Source organism: Balaenoptera physalus (genome assembly GCF_965194825.1).
Source record: "Balaenoptera physalus genome assembly, chromosome: 12".
Classification (NCBI taxonomy): Eukaryota; Metazoa; Chordata; class Mammalia; order Artiodactyla; family Balaenopteridae; genus Balaenoptera; species Balaenoptera physalus.
In genome coordinates, this window is record NC_138897.1 from 58452746 (window position 1) to 58476931 (window position 24186).

General features: G+C 46.1%; 1 protein-coding gene across 18 annotated transcripts in view; it reads right to left on the reverse strand.

The window, feature by feature from the left end:
- Positions 1 to 24186, reverse strand: part of GREB1L (GREB1 like retinoic acid receptor coactivator) — a 263389-nt gene that overhangs the window by 4878 nt on the left and 234325 nt on the right. For 11 of the 18 annotated variants that reach the window (XM_082418584.1, XM_082418575.1, XM_082418572.1 and 8 more), the window contains 14 exons: positions 23295 to 23634; positions 19179 to 19294; positions 18256 to 18500; positions 15410 to 15981; positions 15114 to 15216; positions 12339 to 12494; positions 11926 to 12065; positions 9902 to 10063; positions 9555 to 9762; positions 4628 to 4793; positions 3438 to 3665; positions 2377 to 2518; positions 1331 to 1531; positions 756 to 894 (listed from right to left, as the gene is read on the reverse strand). In XM_082418584.1, coding sequence (XP_082274710.1) covers positions 756 to 894; positions 1331 to 1531; positions 2377 to 2518; positions 3438 to 3665; positions 4628 to 4793; positions 9555 to 9762; positions 9902 to 10063; positions 11926 to 12065; positions 12339 to 12494; positions 15114 to 15216; positions 15410 to 15981; positions 18256 to 18500; positions 19179 to 19294; positions 23295 to 23634 — 2918 coding nt within the window. Of the gene's footprint in view, positions 1 to 755; positions 895 to 1330; positions 1532 to 2376; positions 2519 to 3437; positions 3666 to 4627; positions 4794 to 4824; positions 5641 to 8290; positions 9763 to 9901; positions 10064 to 11925; positions 12066 to 12338; positions 12495 to 15113; positions 15217 to 15409; positions 15982 to 18255; positions 18501 to 19178; positions 19295 to 23294; positions 23635 to 24186 lie in introns of those variants that run through there. The other 7 variants (XM_082418573.1, XM_082418571.1, XM_082418574.1 and 4 more) reach the window with 6 other exon arrangements.

Below are 24186 nucleotides of genomic sequence, written 5' to 3' on the forward strand. Positions count from 1 at the left end.
TTCATGTGTCCCTGTAGAGCAGGTGTTCTCAACCTTGGCACTGTGGGCCGGACAGTTCTACTGTGGGAGCTGTCTTGCTCTTGTTGGGTGTTTAGCAGCGTCCTTGGCTTCTACCCACTCTGTGCCAGCAGCACCCCGCCCTGTGACAACGTAAAATGTCTCCAGATATTGCCGAGCGTCCCCTGGGACGCTCCCTCCCACCCCCAATGCACACGCACAGCTCCATATGTATTTTACACACATAGAAGTAAATACAGTTTCTCCTGTTCTCATAAAAATGGTAGCATGCTGTGCACAGCATTATGAACCTTACTTTTTTCACCGACCTCAGAGGTCATCTTGTCAGGATCATTTGTGATGCTTAATCTGCAGTTTGTTCTTAGGCAAATTTAACTCTTTGTATGGTGCATACTTACTGAAACGACTTTAGCTTCTATACCAGAATCATACCTCATTAACCTGATTTTTATTAAAATTAGATTATATGAGAAGCATCGCTTCTCTTCTTACATTGCATCATTCCTTTCTAAAATTACTAGTGGCAAACATATTTAATATGGTCACAAACCTGGCTATATTTATCTGCATTTAGTCTTAACTCTCCCCCATTTAAAAACTCAGTGGCCAGGTTTAAAAGTAAGGTATTTAATTTACTGGCAAAATGATTGTTAAAGTGCTCTTTTATGTCTTTCCCACTGTATTTTGTCCAGTGGGAACTAATAGCATTCACAAGCAAGATGCTAAATTTGATTTACCTTTTAGAAACTTAAATTTCTTAAGAAGATCAGCACCTACAAAAGAGTCACAGAGGTACAAGAGGAGTCCACTGAAACACACCCCCTCACAGTTGACATTGCTGGAGTGGGGTCTGGAGCTGACGTAGCATATGGCCACCTGGAATCATCAAGCAGAAATAGCACAAGCATTTCAAAAGCAAGCAAAACCTCTGCAACTTCAGCTGAATGAAGTAGCGCCTGCCTTTTTAGCTGTCTCAGGGTCAGGTAAAGGAGACACCTTCCGCGCCCACCCCCGACCCGGCACGGGGGATCCTAGCTCCCCGACCAGGGATTGAACCCGCGCCCCCTGCAGTGGAAGTGCAGAGTGCTAACTAACCACTAGACTGCAGGGAATTCCCAGACAGTTTTTTTAATTGAAACTTCAATGGGCTGGTTAGTTAAGCTTTGTACTCCCTTTATTTTCTGTGTCAAGTTTTAACCTATTTAAAGCCTCTCTTCTTTATTTCTCATAATAAAGGACAGTTATGAGAGAAATTAATAGAAGCAAAACAAGCCCCTCTATCTAATAAGAGTATCAGCCCCTTCCCCTTTACCTCTGGTCCAATGTTAAGGTAGCAGTCGATGGCCAACACGGGACTCTTGAAGTTATGGATAGCTTTGGGGAAGAGTTTGTATGAGGCGTGCTGAAGGAACTTCTCCAGGAGAAACTGTGCAGGGGCTGCCAGTAGTGTGTGTTCGCTGTCGGGAGCACAGACATACTGAAGGGGCAAGATGGGTGCTAAGCTCTCTGACACCTGAAATCAGAGCCAAGATGATCATGGGAAATGTGTCTGTCACTATGTGAAACTGGCGAGGAAAGCACTGCATTGCATCCTAACAGTCCGCAAGTAATAGTAGCACAGAGACAGATACCAGGCTCAAATGTAAGTCTGTCATTCTTGGGTTCTGAAATTTTTTTCCCTTGGAAATAGTGCAGTTGGATTTAACAATTTATACACAGCAAGGGCAGGAGCAAATGCAAAAGTAGGCTTCTTTGAAAGTTAGTGCATTTAGCATGTACACTGTAAGAACCAACAGGAAGCCTTTTACAGCGCTGCTGGGTGTGGCTGGTCAAATCCCATCCCATCAGCACCAAAAAAAACAAAGAGGTTTCTAAGCTCCACTGGGGAGTCCACATGCTAAAAATGATGAGATACCAGTAAATCTCTTAAACAGAAAAGGGTAGGCCCATGGAATTAACCCTTAACAGGTTTTGATCCGCCTTACTTTAAAAAAAAAAAAAGACTGGCAAAGGACCATGCGAGCAGCTTGATGTACACTTCCTTCATGTGTTACATAAAGAATGTAAAAATGTTAACTTTGCCAGTTTAAGAATATAGAATACGTTTGAAACTAAAGCTTTGATGGCGTTAAGCCTTAAATCTAAAGAAAGGTAGTTTTGTTGAATTTTCAAAACTTAGATTTGGCCCTAGATGAGTCCTCAGTAAGGGAAACAAGACCGCAGATTTGACATGAAGAACAGGCTCCCTTGTGTTACTTTCCAATCAAGTGGCAAGTGCTTAATGCCAGTACCTGATAACAAAGATACTAATGAAAGATCATCTTATTTTCAAAAGTAGACTCAAGCTTGCAAACTTACCATGATCTTTGGTTTAATGATAAAGTCCCTTTGCCCTCCAACCTGAACATGTTTCTTCATGAGACTGAAGTTATTAAAGCGGCAGATGAGCAGGCCACTACTGTTCGTTCTCAGGTTAAAGTCAACATCTTCGCAGAAATACCTAAATTATAATCACAACGACAGGTTTCCTTGACTACCTGTCACATCTCAACTGTGATCGTTACACACCGAGAAATGTGTGGCAGATATTGGGAGACAGCCCCAAACAAAATCAACCTTTCCCCCTCATAGAGCTGGCTCTCTTGACACTGGCCTGTGAACCTCTTGATTTGGGCATTAACAGCCATTAAGGAAGGAGGAAGTGAGGTGACTGGTCCCAGACATTCCACAGCGCCTTAGGCATTCCTGAACTGAAATACGAGCGCACATTCTGTATACTCCTGTGGGACAGGAGTGCAGAGCTGCTCCAGGTTTTAAAATCCTGGCTGCAAACAGGATAAAGCATCTGCCAAATTTAAAACACAGAAGTGAAATAGCTACAGAATGTTCTAATAGCTACAGGGTTGGGGGTTGACATAAGAGGGACTTTATGGTCTCTGACATTCTTCCTTGGCCATTTCAGATTTTCCAAGATGTGGGCATAATTTATTCAGGAGGCAAGGCCAGGGCTAGCTGGCTTTTCCCTACAGGATCCAGATTTCAGGGTCTTGCTAACATCTAGGGAAGAGATTACCTTCTGAGTTCTGAGGGTTAATCTTGAATAGGTTTATGGGTCCACACACTGATTTCTGTTGATAAAAAGTTTTGTCCCTGTTTCAGTTCTTGTTGAATAATAAGATGGCCAAAATATGTTTTCTAAGCATTTCATATTGCAGCACCTATCATTAAGGGTCTGGGTCAGTTTGAAGGGTGATGAAGGGGCACTTTGGGGCTTGTGATCCCCCTTTCTCTGTCCATATAAAGAGAGTCTCAGTTTCTCAAAGACACAGAGACAGGAATAAAAACATTGCTGAGGCTAGACCTGGGCAGAAACAATCAGTGAATGCCAGGACCACATACATCCAGGAGGCCTGACTTACCTGTTGAAGTCATACTGCACATTCTGAGTCAAGTCTATGTTGAGGAGAATGAAGTCGTGCACATGGCATCTAGAGAACGGGGCCTTCAGGCTCTGAGAAGTCAGCTTGCTGCTCCATTTCTGTATGCCCAGGATTGCGTAGTGGATGATTTTCGGTGTTGCTTCAATATGCTGCAAGACACTCTTCAAGGACACATTCTTACTGGAAACTCCTGTTTCCATGGGCTGGCTATGAAATGTAGAGTTAGTTTACATAAGATACCACTCAGTATTACTGAAGAGAGGGTCACTTATGAAGAGCTAACAGCACTGTACAGTATTAATACCTGAAGGATACAATTAGCTGATTGACTTTATATTAGTCTGGAATGGAGAAGGATGTCAAGCCCGGTTTTCATGCTGCCTGTCACTGTTAACCTAGGGAAGCTGCCTTCTGGGGGCCGGGTTGATCACTTCCAGCCCATTTCAAAGTGAGTAATGAACAGGGAGTCACCAAAGAGAGGTAGCCAGAGATTAGAAGCACACAAGTATACTTCCCAGTTCTGGTAATTACGGAATAATAAAGGAATATTTGAAAACTTCACTGGCTTCAAATCCACAGGGGAAACAAGGGCACAAAATCACAATGCCTGAGCTGGAAGGGCCTAGAGACCATCTGGCACAGTGTTTCACTGGGGCTGTGAATACTCGGGGCCATTTACTGCATAGGACTTCTCCAGGCTTAGCATTTCACGGTCCTCATGGATTCCTGTCACCTCTGCCCCAGGAGGAGAACCACTGATTTGGGCCCAGCCATAATTTTATATGTGATAGAATTGAGACAGAGGTGAAGGAACTTTCCCTTTTCATCCAGATAGTTAGGAAGCAGAGCTGGGGCTAAAAAGCAGGTCTCCTGATTGAGAAGCCAGTGGTCTTTCTAAATAAACCATAGTGTCTTTCAACAGACTTTTATAGCAAACCTAAGCTGTGATGCACAAATGGTCCAGGAATTTAAAGGTAGGTTGAGTGTCTAAATTAAAAAATTCCTAAGCCACCACAAAATGTGCTAGTGAGAGTAGTCTCACAGATGATTGTTTTGCTCTGGAAAGCTGTACCTCTCTTATTTACTTCCCTGTGCAATGACAGCCAAGGAGAGGGTCTTCTCCATAGCACTGTGTCACACTCCTAGAACTGCATAGGAAGCACCACTACCTGCTCTGCTCCTGAGCACTGTGAATGTTCCATAGGACACACGAGTCATCCATCACAACGATGAAAGGCCAGACACACTGGCGTTTAACTCCCAGCTCTTCCAGGCGGTTCCTCTCCAGCTCCAGGTTGTGATATGACAGCTCCTTAATAAGAAACCTGGCAGCACCTGAAAGGCAACACAACCAAGGCTTGTACATCCTTCACTCAGGCTTGGCTGAGGCCCTGCACACAGCTCACATTCTCTCCGTAAGCATGCGTGTTCACGTGGTGACCATGCACATGGATGGGGGTCAACCAAATGTTCAGAGCAGTGGCTCTCAAACATCAGTGTAGATAAGAATCACCCAGGAAGTCTGTTTAAAATGCAGATTCCTGGAGCCCACCACCAGAGATTCACTCTAGTAAGTCTGATGAGGGGCCAGAAACCAGAGATGTCTTTGCAGGTGATTCATGAACTACACTTTGAGGAGTACTGCAAGAATCCAGCTTCCCTGATAGGACAAAGGATACCACATAGAGGAGATACTTACTACTGGTTTCTTAGAGCCATGATTAGATTCTCAGCAGCAGCCACTTGCATGTCCTGCACTAGGGAGCCACCAGGGCTGCAATAGTGGGTATGCCACTTACACTAATGTGTCCCCTGCTTTAGGCACCTTTAGGAAACTGGCAGCAGTGTCTTTGAAGAAGACTCTGGAAACTGGTATCCTTTCCCTAGGTCTGCTTTTTTGTAAGAGGCATATGGTACAGAGAAAGTAAGAGAAAAGACTGGAGCCAAGCTGCTTCGGTCTGAATTCTGATTCCACTGCTTTCTAGCTGTGTGACAGTGAAAAAGTTAACTCCCCTGTGCCTAGGCTTCCCCACCTGTAAGAAGGCGATGATAATGTCTACTTCATAGGATTGTTGTTTGGTGCTCAGGACAGTGCCTAGCACTTGGTAAGTACTCAGTGAGTGTTAGCGATTATTAAGATGATGATCATCAGGAATTAGCCAGGTTTTATGAGTGGGCCACCCTAAAATGAAACAAAATGTAGATGATAATGAAATAAAGAGGCTAAAAAAACCCATTAAGTCTATGGAGGAGCCAGGAAAACAGTTTGAATAGATCAAGGATAATACTAGGATTTAGGAAAATCTACCTTTCAATATCATTGTGTATAACAGTTTGCATTCTCAACATAAGGACCATATATGAAAAGCCCACAGCTAACATACTCAATGCTCAAAGACTGAAAACTTTTCCTTTAAGATCAAGAATAGGACAAGGATGCCCACCTTTATCACTTCTATTTAACATAGTACTGGAAATCCTAGCCAGAGCAATTACACAAGAAAATGAAATGAAAGTCAACCAAGTTGGAAAGTAAAATTCTCTCTTTGCAGACATGATTCTATATGTAGAAAACCCTAAAGATAACACGCACACTTAGAATAAATGAATTCAGCAAAGTTGCAGACACAAAAACAATACACACAAATCAGTTGTGTTTCTATATACTAACCACAATCTAAAAGGGAAATTAAGAAAAGTTCCATTTTCAATAGCATCAAAAGAAATACAATACTTGGGAATAAATGTTAAGCCAAGGAGGCAAAAGACTTGTACACCAAAAAGTACAAAATACTGCTGAAATAAATTAAAGACACAAATAAATGGGAAGACATCCCATGTTCATGGATTGGAAAGTGTAATACTGTTAAGATGTCAATATCACACAAAGCAATCCACATATTTAATACAATCCCTGTCAAAATATCAGGGTTTTTTTTTTTTTTTTCAGAAATAGAAAAATCCAACTTTAAATTCACATGGGATCTCAAGGGGCTCTGAACAGCCAAAACAATCTTGAAAAAAGAACAACAAAGTTGGAGGTCTCACACTTGGCTGATTACAAAACTAGAGTAATCAAAACAGTGTAGTAGTGGCACATAGACCAATGGAATAAGAATATAGAGCCCAGAAACATACACTTGGGGCTTCCCTGGTGACACAGTGGTTGAGAATCTGCCTGCCAATGCAGGGGACACGGGTTCGAGCCCTGGTCCGGGAAGATCCCACATGCCGTGGAGCAACTAAGCCTGTGAGCCACAACTACTGAGCCCATGTGCCACAACTACTGAAGCCTGCGCACCTAGAGCCCGTGCTCCACAACAAGAGAAGCCACTGCAATGAGAAGCCTTCACACCACAACCAAGAGTAGCCCCCACTCGCCGCAACCAGAGAAAGCCCGCACGCAGCAATGAAGACCCAACACATCCAAAAGTAAATAAGTAAAATAAATTTATTTAAAAAACAACAAAAAAAACCATACACTTGCGTATATGGTCAAATGATTTTTGACAAGAATGCCAAGACCATTCAATGGATAAAGGATAGTTTCTTCAACAAATAGTGTTGGGAAAACTGGATATCCACATGCAAAAGAATGAAGGTGGACCCTTACCTTATACTATATAAAAAAATCAAAATGGATCAAAGAGCTAAAACTATAAAACTCTTAGAAGAAAATATGGGGGAAAGCTTGATGATGTTGGTTTTGGCAGTGATTTCTTGGATATGACACCAAAAGCATAGGCAACAAGAGAAAAAAACTGGACTACATAAAAATTTAAAACTTCTGCACAAAGAATGCAATCAACAGTGAAAAGGCAACCTATGGAACGGGAGAAAATATTTACAAACCTTATCTTATAACGGGTTAATATCTAGAATATATAAAGAACTCCTAACAAGTCAACAACAATAAAAACTTTACTAAAAAACAGATTCTCCAAAGAAGATATACAAATAGCCAACAAGCAAATGAAAAGATGATCAACATCACTAATCATTAGGAAAATGCAAATCAAATCACAATAAGATACCATCTCACCCATTAGGATGCTTACGAACAACATCAAAAATTCCCAGAAAAAGCAAGTGTTGGCAAAGATGTGTTAAAACTGGAACCATTTTGCATTGTTGGTAGGAATGTAAAATGGTACACACATTATGAAAAACAACATGCCAATTCCAAAAAAAATTGAAAACGGCATTACCACGTGATTAAGCAATTCTACTTCTGGGTATATACCCAAAAGAATTGAAAGCAGGGTTTTTAAGAGATTTGTGTTCATGTTCATAGTAGCATTATTCACAACAGTCAAAAGGTGAGGAGCAGACCAAGTGTCCCTCAGCGGGTGAATGGATAACAAAAATGGGGAGTTAGCCTTTAATGGTACTGAGTTTCAGCTTTGCAAGATGAAGAGAGTTCTGGAGATTGGTTGCATAACAATGTGAATATACTGAACACTACTGAACCATACACTTAAAAATGGCTAAGATAAATTTTGTGGTTTTTTACCACAGTAAAAAAAATTTAATTTGTGTTTATTTTATTTGCATATATGTTGGTTTCTCTGCCCAGATTATTACAAAAATGACAAAACTGGCACTAAACAAATTCAGTCAGATCTGGGATGAGGGAACTTTTTCTCCTAAAGGTCAGTTAGGCACAGACAGGTGTAGTTTGAGGGTCATATGCATATAGAAAAAGATTTTAGATTGTTTGGAGATCTATCGTTTGGGGGAGGATAAAGGACCAGAAATATATGAAAGTCCTAAGTCATCTGATATTGTGATAAACTTGGGAAATAAAATTGCATTCAAAACAAACCAGTTGGGCTTCCCTGGTGGCGCAGTGGTTGAGAATCTGCCTGCCAATGCAGGGGACACGGGTTCGAGCCCTGGTCTGGGAAGATCCCACATGCTGCGGAGCAACTGGGCCAGTGAGCCACAATTACTGAGCCTGCACGTCTGGAGCCTGTGCTCCGCAACAAGAGAGGCCGCGATGGTGAGAGGCCCGTGCACCGCGATGAAGAGTGGTCCCCGCTTGCCGCAACTAGAGAAAGCCCTCACACAGAAACGAAGACTCAACACAGTCATAAATAAATAAATAAAAGAACGTGAATTTCTTAAAAAAAAAACAAAAAAAAAAAACCAGTTTTGGAAAATATTTTAATCCCATATTAAGGCTAAAGTTTAAGGATATGAAAAGGAATGGAATGGAGAACAAGAACGGAAGAGACCTAAGAAGAAAGGGAGAGAGAGACCTGGAGAGGAGGCCTGTGTGGGTCCAGGGCACTACTCAGGTCTCTTCTGTGTTCACTCCAGCTCTGGGCTGGATGTTCTTCCTCTAAAGCTCTTGATCCTCAGCCCTTCCGAGACTCTGCACTGAGATACCCACAGAAGCCAATGGGAAGTGAGTTAGATGCAGGGAGTGACCAGACAGTAGAGCTCTAGAACACTGGGTCCATGTGGAGGTTTCCTGCCTTCAGGAGGTAAATGAAGGAGCTCTAGACCGCTCTCTCCAGTTCCTCCCCGGCTCTGTCAATACACTCAACAACCAGGTGCCGCCTCTGAGAAATCAGCCCATTGCTCTTAAACTCCTTGGGGAAAAGCAGGAAAGACTTCTTCCAGGCACTTCTAAGGTAACGGCCGTAGGCAGTGATGGTGCTTCCAGTCTCCAGCTGTACAGAGCCCCCAAGAACTAGCTGTGTGCCTTTAAGATCAGTGATGACCCTCAGAGATCCCTCCAGACCGGAGTGTGAACTACTAACTCCCCTCCTCAGACTCTCCTCCTCGCTGTGACGTTCCTGCTGCCAGCCTGCAGCAAGGAACGTTTGGCCTATACTGGGAAGAGTCCCAATCCTTCCCAGAGTGCTCAACCTACCAGTGACTTCTTTGGTTACTAGTCCTCAGGAGTTAAAATTTCTGCAAAACTGCAGATAAAGAGAAATGAAAACTCATTTAAAGAGGAATGAAAAGTCCTTTGGTCTGCAGGGCGAGACACTATCCAGGGGCAGAGGAACCTCTGAAAGTTCACGCCTGGGGAATGGAGCTCAGTTTATCTTTCCAGCCCTTCCCCCCACCTGGGGGCCCCCTTACCCACGCCTGCATTATTGAACATGCCAGGAAGCACCAGCATGATGTGGTTGGGCCAGTACTTGCGGTACAGCGGCATCTCATACTCTTTAACCACCAGCAGGTGCAGGTGGCTGATGCCCTCCATGGCGTGAAAGAGGTTTAGGAGTCCGTGCTCGTGGCGACCACTGGAAGGAGTGAAAATAGGGCTCTTGACCGCATTCAAATTCTGCTGAAAGAGAAAAAGAAAAAGGGAAAGAAAGGACCAGAGACCAAAAAGAGAAATTAGAACCCTTAGATAGAAGAAGCTTAGAGAACCTGATCTAGTACCTGAGGCCTGTCAGTCCTTGTGTCCAGATGCTATCACCCACCTTGTCTGAAACCAGGGGCAGCCGCATGCTCTCCAGGTGTTTGCCCTGCTTGCTGAAGACAAAATGACTCTCTTTGGATTTGGGAATGATGAAATAGAGCTGCACCTCTTCTCCCAGCATAGAGGAAGAGAACGTGAAGGCATGAAGGGTAGAGTCGGACATCTGCGTTTGCAGAGAAGAAAGGGAGGGAATGTAAACTCACGGTTCGCAAACCTCCAGGCCACTCGTTAAGGCTGTTACTGAGAGAGGCAAACTAACCTGAACTTCTTCCTGCCGCCAGACCTGCTGTGCGTGCAGTGTCGAGAGGGCTGGAAAGGCAGACACCTCATCTTTTAGTGGCTGCCGCTGACAAGAGAGCCAAGCATCTTGCCCCTACACAGCCTCTCCGTGTGTGGAGAAATACCTGTTGCTGGAAACTATCTGCATTTCTCTCCTTCTTAGAACTACTGCTGCTCAGTCCTACGGAGGTCCAATATACCAAGGGGATGTCCTGCCACGTAAACATTCCCAAAGGTGCCCAGTGATGGGGGAAAACGCTTCTGTGTGGGTCAGGTCAAATGAATAGCATTTTTCTAAGTAAACTATAGAGACTGACATTATTAAAATGCCTCTGTGGCCCCATCTTTCCTGGCTACAGTGGAAGCTGAAGATATCTGAACAGTCATTTAGCCTAGAACTCTGGCTTCCAAGAGAGATCTCTGACTCATCCAAGCCAAATATAAACCTAACCTATTTTTTAAATTGCTGATAAGTTCACACACTCTCAGTAACCCATCTCAGTGAATGACTAAATAAAGGTCTTTACAATGCAGACAATACTTGGCTTAATGAAAAGATATCATCACTTTTCAGCAGCCACTAGAACCCAGGTAGTTTTCCCAAGAGTTTTAACCTAAATATTACATTCATAGAGAAATAATATTGTAATTCTTCCCTTAAATTCTCCTTCATTCTGCTTTGCAAGTATCGGAATTTACTACTTAGTGAGTACTGTAATCACACAGAAACTATTTAAATAGAGGGTTTTTAATAAATGTTCTAAAAACCAATGATTTATAGATCAGGGGACTTGAATCCTCTATATTCTATAAAGCATTGTGAACTGATTTCAAACTAGCCCACCAAAAGTTTTCAGTAACACAAGAAAACAAATGGGGTATGAAAGGTAACTTGTACCAGAAGAGCAGAATGATCAGTATATCCCTCCTAGTACCCTGTGGGGAAAGAGTGAAGACCTGGTCCTCCAGAGCAGATGCAAGTCTGGGGGGCATCCCCTCAGCACATCCTATAGGGAGGAAGAGTTGTTCTAGGTGTTCAGAGCCAAATAATAGAAGTCAAGAAGGTAAAGTAGGGGAAAGCAACATGGAGCTTATCCCCCAAACAGGCGCTGGATATGACCATCATTGGTTGCCTTTCCCATCTTTTGTGCTTAAAGACGCTCTGGCCAATAAGAAGCTAAATGCTATGGGGTATTTGCTCACCTTCTGTGTTCCTACCTCTCAGTTCTCTCCAAATAAAAAAAGCAAACACTGACTCCTCTGTATGCCTATGGTCAAAACCATCACTCGCTGGTGTTAAGAGTGAGACTAGGTCTCTGCAAATCAACAGACTTGTTCACAGCTCAAAGGGCGCACCCTACAAATTTGTAGATAATAGCACCCTTTTCATCAACAAACTAAAGGAGGGAAAAGACCCTTTTTCCAAACATACTGTAATATCCAGCTTTTTCAGGATCACAGATAGACAACCTCAGCTACTTTCTAATCTAAGCATGACACATGTAACCATTTTGATGAAGTGACTTAAGACACAAACTCAGTTTCTTTCACCCACCCTCCCCCGCCCATAATCCTTTATTAATAAACCCAAATCATCTTAATCAATTGCTTCATGCATTTTGCTCACAAATGAGTGGCTCCATCTCATATATAAGCCATCCTCTGTCTAGGGCTTGAAACTGGGACTTTTCCTCTCTTGCATACAAGATCCACATTGGGTAACAGGCAAGGGCAAAGGGGCGGCACCTGGGAGGCAGAGGTGAAGTCCATGTACTGGTGGCACTGCTCGCAGTGGTGGAAGGTGTTGTAGGCCGCGTACTTGGTCAGCATCATGGACACGGCTTCTCGTTTCCGGGGCTCCTCAACTTTGGATTCCTTTATTGCTTCTGTGTATAAAGGGGCAAAAGACCTTCCCATGATGTGCCTGAAGCCCCTATGCTTAGGAAGAAAGTCCCCCACTCCCTAGAAGGGCTTTTCCCAGGATTCTGTAACTTATGCCCTGAGAGGCAGCTATGAAAATGAAAAGGTGACATGTACGTGTGTAAAACGAGAAAAAAGCAGAGGAGAATGAATGAAGCCGCTCTCAAAGATTAAACTGCCCCAGGCCTCTTGCCCTCATTTAGGTGAACGCTTGACCTTTAGGCTCTACTTGCACTGACCTTGTTTGACCCCTGCCAGCTTCTCAGTGTATACCAGGCTCATCAAACTGTACTTGGGGTCATGCACACTGACGTCAAAGGGCATTTTACTGAAGCTCTCGATGTCAGGCCAGGGTTCTCCCTCTGACTGGCTCACTTCACTGCTTTCGCTGTGATCTAGGCCAAGAAGAAAGAAAGTGCACAGAGCAGGCAGACCAGACCGACTGGCCTCCCTCCCTCCCTCTCTCTCAAGTGTCAGGGAAGGAAGGTTGTATGTATGTATGTTGTCCGCCCAGGTGGGTGGACAAAGGCCTTTCTGAAAAATGAGCTCCCGTGGCCAGGGTAGAGGGAAGCAGACTGTCCCTTCAGATCCCCGCCGGGAGAGACGCTTGTCCTCACTGGTCCCCATCATTAGCCTCTGCACACCCAGTCCACAAACTTCCACAACTAGGAGATCAAATGGTCTCCCACTCCAGCCCCCCAAATTGCCTTAAAATCTTATTTAATTTTGGATGATCTGAATTCTGTCTTAGAGTTTTAGTTGTGGGGTTTTAAGACATTGATGCTGAAGAGATTTCAGGGATGCACTGAGCAAGATTCAGTGTCTGCTGCTTATTAGGAATCACCCGGAGCTTGTAAAATCCCTGTGCCCAGGCCACACTGCCCAGAACCTCCTTCATCACTCAGGCACCTATCGTGGTGTTTAAAGCTCCTTAAGTGGTTCCGACATGCAGTCCAGGTTGACAGCCTGGGGCCCTGGGTTTGAATCCAGGCCCCACCACTTGTGACTTCACACCTGCAGGCACCTTCACCTCTCAGGGTCCCCTGATTGTTGTAAAGACTCCAGATGGCATATCGAAAGTGCTAAGACAGTGGCAGGCACATGGTGGGTGTCCAATAGATGATATTTGTTATTAATACTAAAAACTATAAGATCAAGCTGAAGACAACGTTCAAAGGAAGAAACAAAGAAAAAATTCCAACAACAAAAAAGGCCTAAAGACTAGAATTACAGCTATTAGCTTTTAAACACAATACTGCTTACTTTTATATCCCTGAGCATTTTATTTAAAAGTTTTTTTTTTAGGGGCTTCCCTGGTGGCACAGTGGTTAAGAATCCTCCTGCCAATGCAGGGGACACGGGTTTGAGCCCTGGTCCGGGAAGATCCCACATGCCGTGGAGCAACTAAGCCCGGGTGCCACAACTACTGAGCTCGAGTGCCACAACTACTGAACCTGAGCACCTAGAGCCCGTGTTCCGCAACAAGAGAAGCCACCGCAATGAGAAGCCCGCGTACCGCAACAAAGACCCAACGCAGCCAAAAATAAACTTATTAAAAAGTTATTTTTTAAAAGTTTTATTTTAAAAGTATGCATTTTATTTAAAAGTTAAAGCTTATTCTAGTTTTAAAAAAAGGCGTCCCTGTGCCTCTCCAGAGTACCACTGCATTCACCTGCACTAAAATGAGGGTGAAGGAATAAAGCCAAACTAACAGTGCTTCTTGTTACAAAGGCCAGGTTTGACTCTCACAGCTGTAGGCCCTGTAGCAGGATCTGAGGCGAAAAGTAAAGGCATCACTCTCCTGCAGTGCCAAGGAGCCTGGGGGAAAGTCAGCGGATGACGGCCCTTCACTCCTCGTCTGCTTGGCTCTGCCCTTGCCCCTGGGGCCCAGTCCGCTCCATGCAGCCCAGGGTGTTTCAGTCCCCTCTGTGGTGGGCCTGGGGGTCTGGTACAGCTCAGCTGGGGACACAAACAAGGAGATGTGGATAGGAAGATGGAATTGTATGTGTCTGTGTCTGGAATCATGGATGTGAACTGGTAAGAATGGAAATAGAGCCAAAAGCCTTAGTAAAATGATTAAATATGGCTGATTTTACCTAGTCTTGTTCTGAACTAAACTAGTCCCTTGGGCTGGTCACAGAACAGATCCAACTATTCAGGAAAAGCAAGTGAGGGGAGGTCTCCAAGGGCTAATCTGATGGAAGATGACAAGGCCTTTCCCTTTTCTGGACTCATCTCTGAGGGGCCTGGGAAGAACTACCGCTTCTCTCTCCTGCCCCTGCCCCTCCCTGTTCCTTCGAGCACACGGTCATTCTGTTCTGAGATGTGAAGCCATAGTTTGAAGCCACACTGTCCCGGCTGCAGAGCTAATGCTGGCTGACCCCTGCTCATGCCCCCTTTCTGGCCTTGCTGGACGGGCTGCAGAGCGGAACTGCCTCCTTCACAGGTGACAGCCGGGGTGGAAGGGCCAAGAAGCCGGGCAGGAGGCACAGGCTAGTCTGTCAAGCACCAGCCCCTGCATCTTACTGCCAGTGCCAAGGGGTTGTTTACGGCACCAGGGTTCTGTTCTGCTCCTGGAAGTTTTCCTTTTGTCGTAGTAACCCACACACCTTCCCTCGGAGCCAGCAGGCAAAACATAACGTCTACTCTGACGAACCAACAAAGGCCTGGTTATCCAGAGTATAAAACATGCCCTGGACCCTTAAGCAGTAGACCACCACACTCGAACTTTAAACCTGGACAGTTTGACCATCTGAGCAGTGAACCCACCTGACAGGGCTTTACGACATACCTCTGCCCAGCGTCCCACAAGACACAGAGGGATGGGGGTCAAAAGAGAAGACCCACCCCGACCTCAGGGAGCTCAACGCGGCCACAGCTTGCCTACAACTCTTTGCTGGCTCCTGACCTTTAACCTCTCGAGAACCCTGCCCCTGAGTGGATGTACACATCCAGGAGGACGCGGGAAGCTCCGGCTGTGGTGTTAATACCCACGCGGCCGGCTCGGAACTCACCGGTGTTGATCTCTGCCTCGTCGTACACGTCCACCTCCAGGAGCCTGATGAGCATGCGGAAGAGGATCCTCAGGAACTGCAGGTAGGAGCCAGTCTTCCCCACCTGGTGGAGAGAGATTTCGGCAGGAGAGGGGCGGAAAGGAGAAAAGAGATTTCACACGTGCGCTCTTCCGCATCTCCCTGCCGGAGTGGGGGGCCTCTGTGCCCCGACCACCGGACCCCAACGCGAGACCCCCTCTCCCCCGCGCCTTTCCTCCGGAGCCCCCAGCCCCCCGCCCCCCGGCACCCTCCCCTACCTGCGGGGGCCCGGTCAGCAGCAGGCGGCGGGGATGGCAGGGCCGCGCGCCCGAGGCGGGGTCGGGCTGGTTGCCGTGGTCGGCGTGGTGCGGCCGCGCCGCGGTCCAGCGGCGGTAGTAGAGGGACTGCTCCTCGGCGCTCGCGTGCCCGGGCAGCAGCGGCCGCAGGGGGCTGGCCCAGGCCACGTCGGGGTGCGGCAGCAGGGCCGCGGACGCCGGCAGCTTGCCGCCCCGCCGCGAGCCCAGGAGGCTATAGGCCGCCTTGGACAGGATCACGACCGGGGGCAGCGCGGCGTGCGCGCCCCGGCAGCCCGGCCCCGGCTGTCCCGGCCACCGCGGCGCCCCGGGCCCCGACGAGGACGACGACGGCTTGGAGGTGGTGCTGCTCGCCATCTGGGGGCCCAGGGAGTCACACTCCTGCTTCAGGGTCTCTCCGGCTCCCGCCAGGCCCGCCGAGACCCCTTCGTCCAGCCCCACGCTGTTGGCCGGGCTCCGGAAGCTGGGGGTCAGGGGCTGCTTCTGGGACTTGTCGGCGGTGCTGGACGAGCTCACCCCGTTCTCCATGATGGAGCCTGAAAGAGGACGGACAACAGCCCGCCGCGTGCCCGCTCTGTCACCGCCGCCCCTGCCAGGAGGGACCGGCCTGGAGGCCGGGGGGCCAGGCGGTGCGCGGACTACAGAGCGTCCTGCCCTCGCCTCCCCTCCCCTGATCCTGCGTGGGGTCGGCCAGTGGAGACGCCATAGGAAATCGGTACTTCCCCCCCACCCCGGCTTCCTCTGGGCGGCCTTCCTCTGGGGCCCATGTCTGCCCACCCCCTCCCCGGCGTCTTCAGGCCGCGTGGTGGTCCGGGCGCCCTGGGGTCGACCACGCCACCTCCTGCTCCTTGGCTACATCCTACCCGCGTATTAAACTCTCCTCAGGTTACCTCGTTTGGGTAAGCCTTCTGATTCATTCCAGGACCCTGACCGACACAGGCTCACATCCAAGTCCTGCCCCAGTGCCACTCGCCTCCTTCTTGGGGTCCCAGGGCCCCACGCTTCTGGCTCTGGATACCTCCCCAGCGTGCAGCCCCTTCCACGGACGCCCAGACCAGCGTGGGAAGCGGCTCCGTGGGAAGGGAGAGTTTCATCTCCTCCCAGCTAGATGCTGCTCTTGCTCAGAGATCCCTGCACCTGCGGCCAATTCACTTCAAACATGTTTTCCCCTCTAATCCATCAGCCCCTCTTTGGCTTGAGGACAAACCAGAAGCTCATTACATTCAAGATTGCAGGCCGTCTCTGGCTCAGACCGGTGCTTCCCAGGCCTAGGGGTCATATCCCAGCCTTGGGAGATCCTAGATGAACAGCCAGTAACCAGAGGCTCGTGACACCGTCACTCCACTGCTCATCTGACTTTTGTGTGAGGGCTTTCCTCTCCCTTCATCGGCCCTGGAGTCCACGGGCCTGCACACCTTGGGCAGTGAGCCCCCCTGACGACCCTCAGAGTCACCCCGAGGCCGGTGGGGTGTGTGTGTGTGCAGCACGTGCATCCTGAAAGCGGGGGAAACTCTAAAAACAGCAGAAGGCAAATCATTACCTTTGTGTGAGTTAATCAGAACAAGGCCAGAATAGTGAGGCTTGTGGGGCTGATTAAAGAACTACAGGAAGGAAGTCCAACTCTCATCACCATCCCCACCCCTACCTTCCTTGCCTCTCGGTCACTGATGCTGGTATCCAAAAGCTTCTAGATGTGATAGTCCCCCTCCCTTCTATTACCCTTTACGCTCCTCCCAACCTCTCCCCTTTATTCTGACCTGGTCGCAGACGCAGAACTGGGGAGCCTGTAGTGATGGGGTGGGGGAGGTACAGCCCTGACCCCTGACTGAGGGGAGCAGCTGGGCAGACCCCAAAGGACAGTCCCATGCTCTTCCAGGCTGAGGGGCACCACAGAAAGTCAGAAAACCCCACAGATACCTGCCTTTCAGTTCTCATGGGGAGCCCATCCGACAGCAGCTGACAGAGTGATTAGAAAGACTGGTGCTGCTTTTGGCCATGAAATTGTGTGTGTGTTTGCATGTGTGTGTCATGGAGATGAGAAAAGGGAAGCACGGGGGAGAAGGAACACAAATGGTGGTTCCCTCTGTTGTGGAGTTTTCATTTTTTATCTCTTCTCTATACTTCATTACATTCTCCAAGTTTTCTATATAAAGCTTTATTATAACTTTCACAGTCAGAAAAAAATGGAAATAGTGCTGTATTTGCTTAATACAATTTATCAGAAGAAAACTGATGCCGAGCACTGCCATCAACCACACAGTAACACAATAAGAGAGTGGCTGGCAGGCTGCAGACTGGATCATCCCAGTCAACCCATGGTCCCAGAGTAGCCTTCAGTATACAAACACTTGCCATTAAGTACTTAGAAAAGCCACTCATTCATTCATTCATTCATTCATTCAAACACTTTGTGCCAGATACTAGGCCAATTAGCAAAACATTACAGCTTCAGGATCTGGAAGGAAAAGAAGGCCTTTGTGCAAATATCAGATGCATAATATCTATGAGATGATTAGGGCGAGAGAGACTAGGGAAAATGGTGGCAGCTGGGGTTGATGAAATTTATTTTTTGTATTATTCAGCTTATTAGCAAGCTCTTCATTAAATGCTTCCCCAGGAACGTATCTCGTGGCTGCACAAGAGTCATGTTTTCCAAGTATCTCTCCCAGTGAACCAAGGTCTGGACAGGACGCCTGAGTCACCCAAGGCTCTGAAAGCCTTGATGGGAGTCAGCAGATGCCTCTGCCTTCCATACTCCTACCCCCCCTCCTCACTCCTGCCTCTGATCCCTTGAAAGAGAAAGTACTGACCTGAGGTTCCAGTGACGGCACTGCTGTTGCTCTGGGGCCTCTCCAGGTCGATCAGCAGCTCCTCGGCATCGTTCTCGCTGACGGCGGCTCTCTCCTGCTCCTTGCCACTAAGGTCCAGGGCAGCAGTGGGCCCCCGGATGACCTCTTTTGAGACGTAGCAGCACGCCAGACCCACCTCCTGCTCCAAGGCCGTGCGAGTTAAATAGCTTGAATCAATTAACCGGAGGTCACAGTACTTCAAAGACCTGCACGAAAGTAATGATATCTTTGGCGAGTCTGTCTTTGGCGAGGCACGCCATGTTTATGGGTGTCTGGGTGTCTGGGTGCGGCGCAGCAGTCAAAATCGTGAGCTTCGGTGCCAGGTAATGCCTGATGTGAACCTCAGCTCTGCCACCTCCTAGCTTAGGACCTCGGGCTAGTCACTTCATTTTCTCCACGTACAAAATAGAGTAACAGTGTCCAGCTGACCCCGTTACTGAAAGGAATGAATGGCATGACAAAGGTAAGGCATTTAGGACAATGCCTGACACACGGTAAGCATTCAGTGAGTGCTATGATTATTGGTGCTGTTGCCTTCCAACCTACAGGCCCTGGATCCTTGAGGAAACAGCAGACTAACAGAGACACTTCATCCCCAAAACTCCTCATTGGGGGCAGTGCTTTTCCTCCCTGCCCCTCTGGCTGCCCTGCTTCGATGCATAAACACTTCTCATCTGTGGCTATCTCCCATTCCCCAGATTGCTAGGCTATCTCTGGAAAGTCAAAAGAAAGACTCAAGAAAGGCTAAATTTCTTACATCCTCGAATAAAACAATTCTCTTCTCACTTGCCAACTGAATGAAATGGGTGAGCATTAGCCAAGTTTTAACCAACAGCTCAGGTGGGCAGCTAATGGAAAATAAAAACTAATGATTCACATTGTACCTGGGAAAGGTTTCTCCAAGGGGATCTTTGCCAGTTAATATCACAATACAAGGCAGACCTTCTAGATCTTGGTACGTCCGAGGGGTCCACTCTTCTGCTTCATTTCCTCTCCAAGTCTGTAGAAAGGGACCCATACAATAAAATTAAAACCCTTCATTTAAGTTCCCACCTTCTTAAAGGTTTCTACAGCCAGACTTTATACACATCTGTGGTTCCAAATGACTTCCAATAAGTGTGTTTGTGTGCGTACATATATTTTAATTACTACTAAAAAACATACACAAAGCACTCTAGAAGAATGTAGCCTTTCGTTTTATCTCAGTAGGATAAAACAGGAGATCTTGGTTTATATCACACATTAGCCACACAGGTCAAAGAAACATACAATATGAAATACTCCACCAATGGTGCAAACCTTACAGAAATCCTAGTTAAACTAGTTGACTCAAGGCTCTTAAGTACACTTCCTTCATATAATGGACAGACTCTTCGGACTGATTGACTGAAAAAGACCATTTCAGTTTTAAATGACTAATAAAAGAATCTCAACAAAACTCATATGTAATCAACTTCTCATATATATTAACCCATATATACATATACACACATGAATATCTTTAATAAATGGAACATCAATCTTGAAAACATGAATATATCAAGAGGAAGAAAATCCCAACTTGAAAGATGTTCAAAAGTGAAAAGATCTTATAGATTTTTCTGTCTGTTTTAGATCAGAGAGAAAATAAACCATCTCTTAAGTAGATAAGGTGGTTTCTACTACTTTTTATGAAGTGTGTAGATCTGTGCTTTATATCGGCTTTCTAGAAGGAGTTATTATAAGAAATGAACTGGCATTTCAGATAATGCTTTTGGGAACAAGGACTAAGAAGTGAGGTATTAAGTAATGCATACAATTTTATTTTAAAATAGACTGGTACTTTCTTTGCTAAAATCAGAATGGGATAAAAAAGAAATATATCAGGCAAGATATGATATGATATAAGAGAGTTTGGTTACTGATTTGTTGATGTCTAGGAAAACCAGTCTTTGGAATTAAATATACCCACAATTACTTCGAGTAAAATGCGTATAACTTGTAAAATTGGAAGAACCAACCTGAATCTTGTTGCCCAATCTTTTATCATATGTTTGCATGCCAAAGAGAACTCAGTGGATCTACGTAACTGTTTACAAGTTTGGGAGACTTTCTATGTCTTAGAAAATTAATTTGTCAAAATATTTTTTAAGATATTAGAAGAAAGTTTCTCCCCCCCAAATTCAGTTTTCCATATATTTTCATGTCAAAGGGAACCAGAACATTACCTAATTCAAAGCAAATAATTCTGCAAATAGGAATCGTTTTACTCATAAGCCTTCACATTGGATTTATGATATCCCTGACACTGGGGTCTCCTCGAATACATTTCATCGTTCTAGCGAGAATGAGGTTGGGTTATAATGATGGGATAACAGATATTATGTTTTATAAGAAGATTTATTTTCAAAAGATGATTAAACAAATTCCACTTTTACTCTTGACCAATCAGAACTAGCTAAACCCCGTATAAAATGCTTTTCTGTCACATTGTGACTTCTGATGATTGATGGCTGCCATTCTTCTATGGATCTGTCATGCCCTCAGGATGATTTTCCTGCAGAGGCAGTAAAGACAGCACAGAAGACTAGGCTAGCATTGACTTCAGGCATAATATGGGGTCCAAGGCCAAGGAAATCTAATGAAAGCTTCAGAGGCCTTCTGGATGAACTGATTTATTTAGATATAAACCTTGTATCCTTCCAAAGTACTTGTTATCACTTATAAGTTAACCATGATTTCTAAAGGATAATTAGAGGTAAGCACAAAAATAAGACCATCTAATGGAAAAAGAGGCATTGGATTTTACCAAACGTTAGAGATAAAAGGCACACTGGTGCTATCTTGTCAGTGGTAAAGTTGGTGATTTAGAAATAAACAGGTGAAAAAGAAAAAAAGAGTGAATGAGAGTCAAAGAATGTTACAATGGTTAATTAATGTAACAAATTTTTACATGTGCCTCTTTTGTGCCTGAAACTTCATTGGGTGCTATTCATATTGAGAGGAAAAGTCCTCATGGAAATTTCAGGCTATGGGGGTAGAAATACAAGCCAATAAACAAACAAAATTTTTAAAAAAGAAACAGGTGAAACAGAGACCACCTGGCAAGTGGTCATCTTCCTTAGGATGTGAACATTCCAAAGGGATTTCAAACTTTCACTTCCACACAAATAGAGAATATAAAAAGGATGGATTGATGTGATCGAGAGGTTTTGAGCATGTGGACATCTCTTTTGTGTGGCTGGTGCCTGGCAGCGACTCATGAGAATTGAGATATAACTGCTTTGAGAAGTAATTACTTGAGACCCCCTTCGTGTATGGCGCACACTCCCAGCAGCCCTTTGGAAGCCCTGCAGGTGATTCTGATGTGCTAGCAGCCAGGCTAGGAAGCTCAGGTCTTGACTGCAGTTTTCAAACAATGGCCCAGAGGGGCATATTATTTAGGACTGCTGATTTATACTGACTTAGTGATTGGCATTCCTGAAGGGGCCGAATAAATGACCTAAGACTCTGTAAGTAGCTGCACTTGGTCAGGGTGAATGGAGACCCAGAGAAGTCCCTGCAGCCTCACATCCGTTTAGACCACCTCCCTGCAGTAGGTGTGTGAGAGACTTCACAGAGCAGTGCTGATTATCTGCTTTTCCAGATTCCTCATCATTAGCATTATTCAGATAGGTCTCACAACCTATGCCTCTATGAATTATACCACAAGAAGAATTTCAGGACTCTCATTTGTTAGTTATCCCAGGAATTCTGCTGTAATGTGGTCTATGACTCTAAATTAATATTGTGAGCATTATATCTATATATCCATATGCGAAATGTAAATGTTACAACTTCCACTAGAGGAGCTTCTATTTTTAGACAGATTTATTTGTTCCAGCTACGTATCAAGCTAATACAAGACATTTTGTTTGCATTTTGGATTATTCAAGATAGGTAATAGAATACAATACAAAGGCTTACATTTGCAAAATGCTTTATGAACACTAAATAATAATCCTCAAATTAGAGCTTTTAGAGATCATGCAGTCCAACACTCACTTTGCAGATGGTAAACTGCAGCCCAAGGTGGGAATGCAAATCCCCTAAGACTACGTGCTTTCTTTTCATACAATTTGTGTCAAACTAGGTTTTTCTTCACCCAGTTCAGCTCAGTGTTTAGTGTGCAAGGTGCAGAAACCATGTCGGTCTACCCCAGACACAGTACCTAGCTTAGTACCGTATCTATGTGTACGCAGGATTTTATGAAATGCTGTCAAATGTCTGGGACACACTGGATTATAAAAGTCCCCAGAAAAGTCTGAGCAGGGCATGAGGTAGAGATTTAGGTTAGTTGATTAAGACATTCTCCCCCGCCCGCCACGCCTGACAGGAGGGATTCAGGAAAAGCAGTGCGTCCCTGGCCGTGCAGAGGGGCGGGTGGGGTGGAGGGTGGGCGGCGCTTAGCCATGCACAAATCCCTCTGCAGGAGGCTCGGCTGAATCCCAGCCCAGCCCACGCCTTGGGGCCAAAGCAAATACAAAGAAACAGCAAATTGCTGGGGAATCCACATGCACGAGGGTGGGGAGTAGTTCTCTATGAGCACTGAAGATGAAACAGGATACTTAACCCACTCTGAGCAGATAGGCTACACGGAGAGAAAAGAGTCAGTGAACGGATGATACTTAAAGGCGTGCCCCACGGAGGTCCGAGAGAACAACTTACCTTTTTTTCTGAGAAAACAGATGGCCGTGGGCTAGATGCATCTCGAACAAGGTCAATAAACATGGGGTGAAATTGGGTCATCGCATTTTTGCACCTGCAGTTGGAGAGCATGGAAGACCAACTGCATGCATGTGCTAAAAGGGGGGCCGGACAGAATCTTATTAAACTAGGAAAGTGGACACGTCCCTTAGTTTAGCCTTAACATGGTCACGAAAATCACACTGACACATGTGCAAAACTCTATCAAACTCAGGCCTCTGAGCCACCTACACGGGAGTCCTAGAAAACAGAACAAACGTCTGTCCATTGCTAACCTTTAATCGCGCCACAAAGTGGGCTGCAACACTGAGTTCAGAGGCGGGGTTCCCGAGGATGATCTCGAAGCGGTACTGCAGCCCCAGCTTGTCGCGCACCTCCTGCAGCCGCTCCTTGGCCAGCATCGCCAGCTGCACGGAGGGCACCCTGAGAATGAGCATGTGTCCCCTCCCACTTTTGTTTTTTCCTGGGCAGCTGAGGAGGTCATCCACGATGCTGAGTGTTTCCGGCGTGCTGTGGTCTCGGAGGGACGCCATGGTGGTGAGAGCCATCAGAGCCTCCGAGTACTGCTGGATGAGGAGGTAGCAGCGGACGACCATGCTGTGCAGCCTGGGGTACCTTCAACAGAACACAGGCAGCTAGCATCTGGGCGTGGGGCCCACTGGGACAGCGAGGTCTGTGCTGTAGGAATGCAGACCAAGCATGGCGGGAAGGGGTTCGTGACACGAGTGGGGCTTGAGCTTTAGAATGACCTTGAAGCCCACATCACTAGAAGGAAAAGGTGAGCTCACAAAACCTGCTAGGATAGGTACAGCAAGTTCACGAGGTTTAGGGACAGTCTAGTGACCCGAGCTTCTCCCAGTGCGGTCTCTGGACCAGCAGCATCACCCAACAGCAGCCCCACCTGGGAGCTTGTTAGAACCGCCAAATCCTCCCACCACACGTGTACTGAATCAGAATCAGGCTGGACAAGGTCCCCAGGTGATTTGTATTACACTGCATTTTTTTGGGGGGGTATAGTTTTTTACAGTGTTGTGTTAGTTTCCACTGTGCGGTGAAGTAGAGTTCCCTGTGCTATACAGCAGGTTCTTATTAGTTATCTATTTTATACAATCACATTGCACTTTGAGAAGCACTGGTCTGTTCATATTTTCAACAGAGCCATAATGG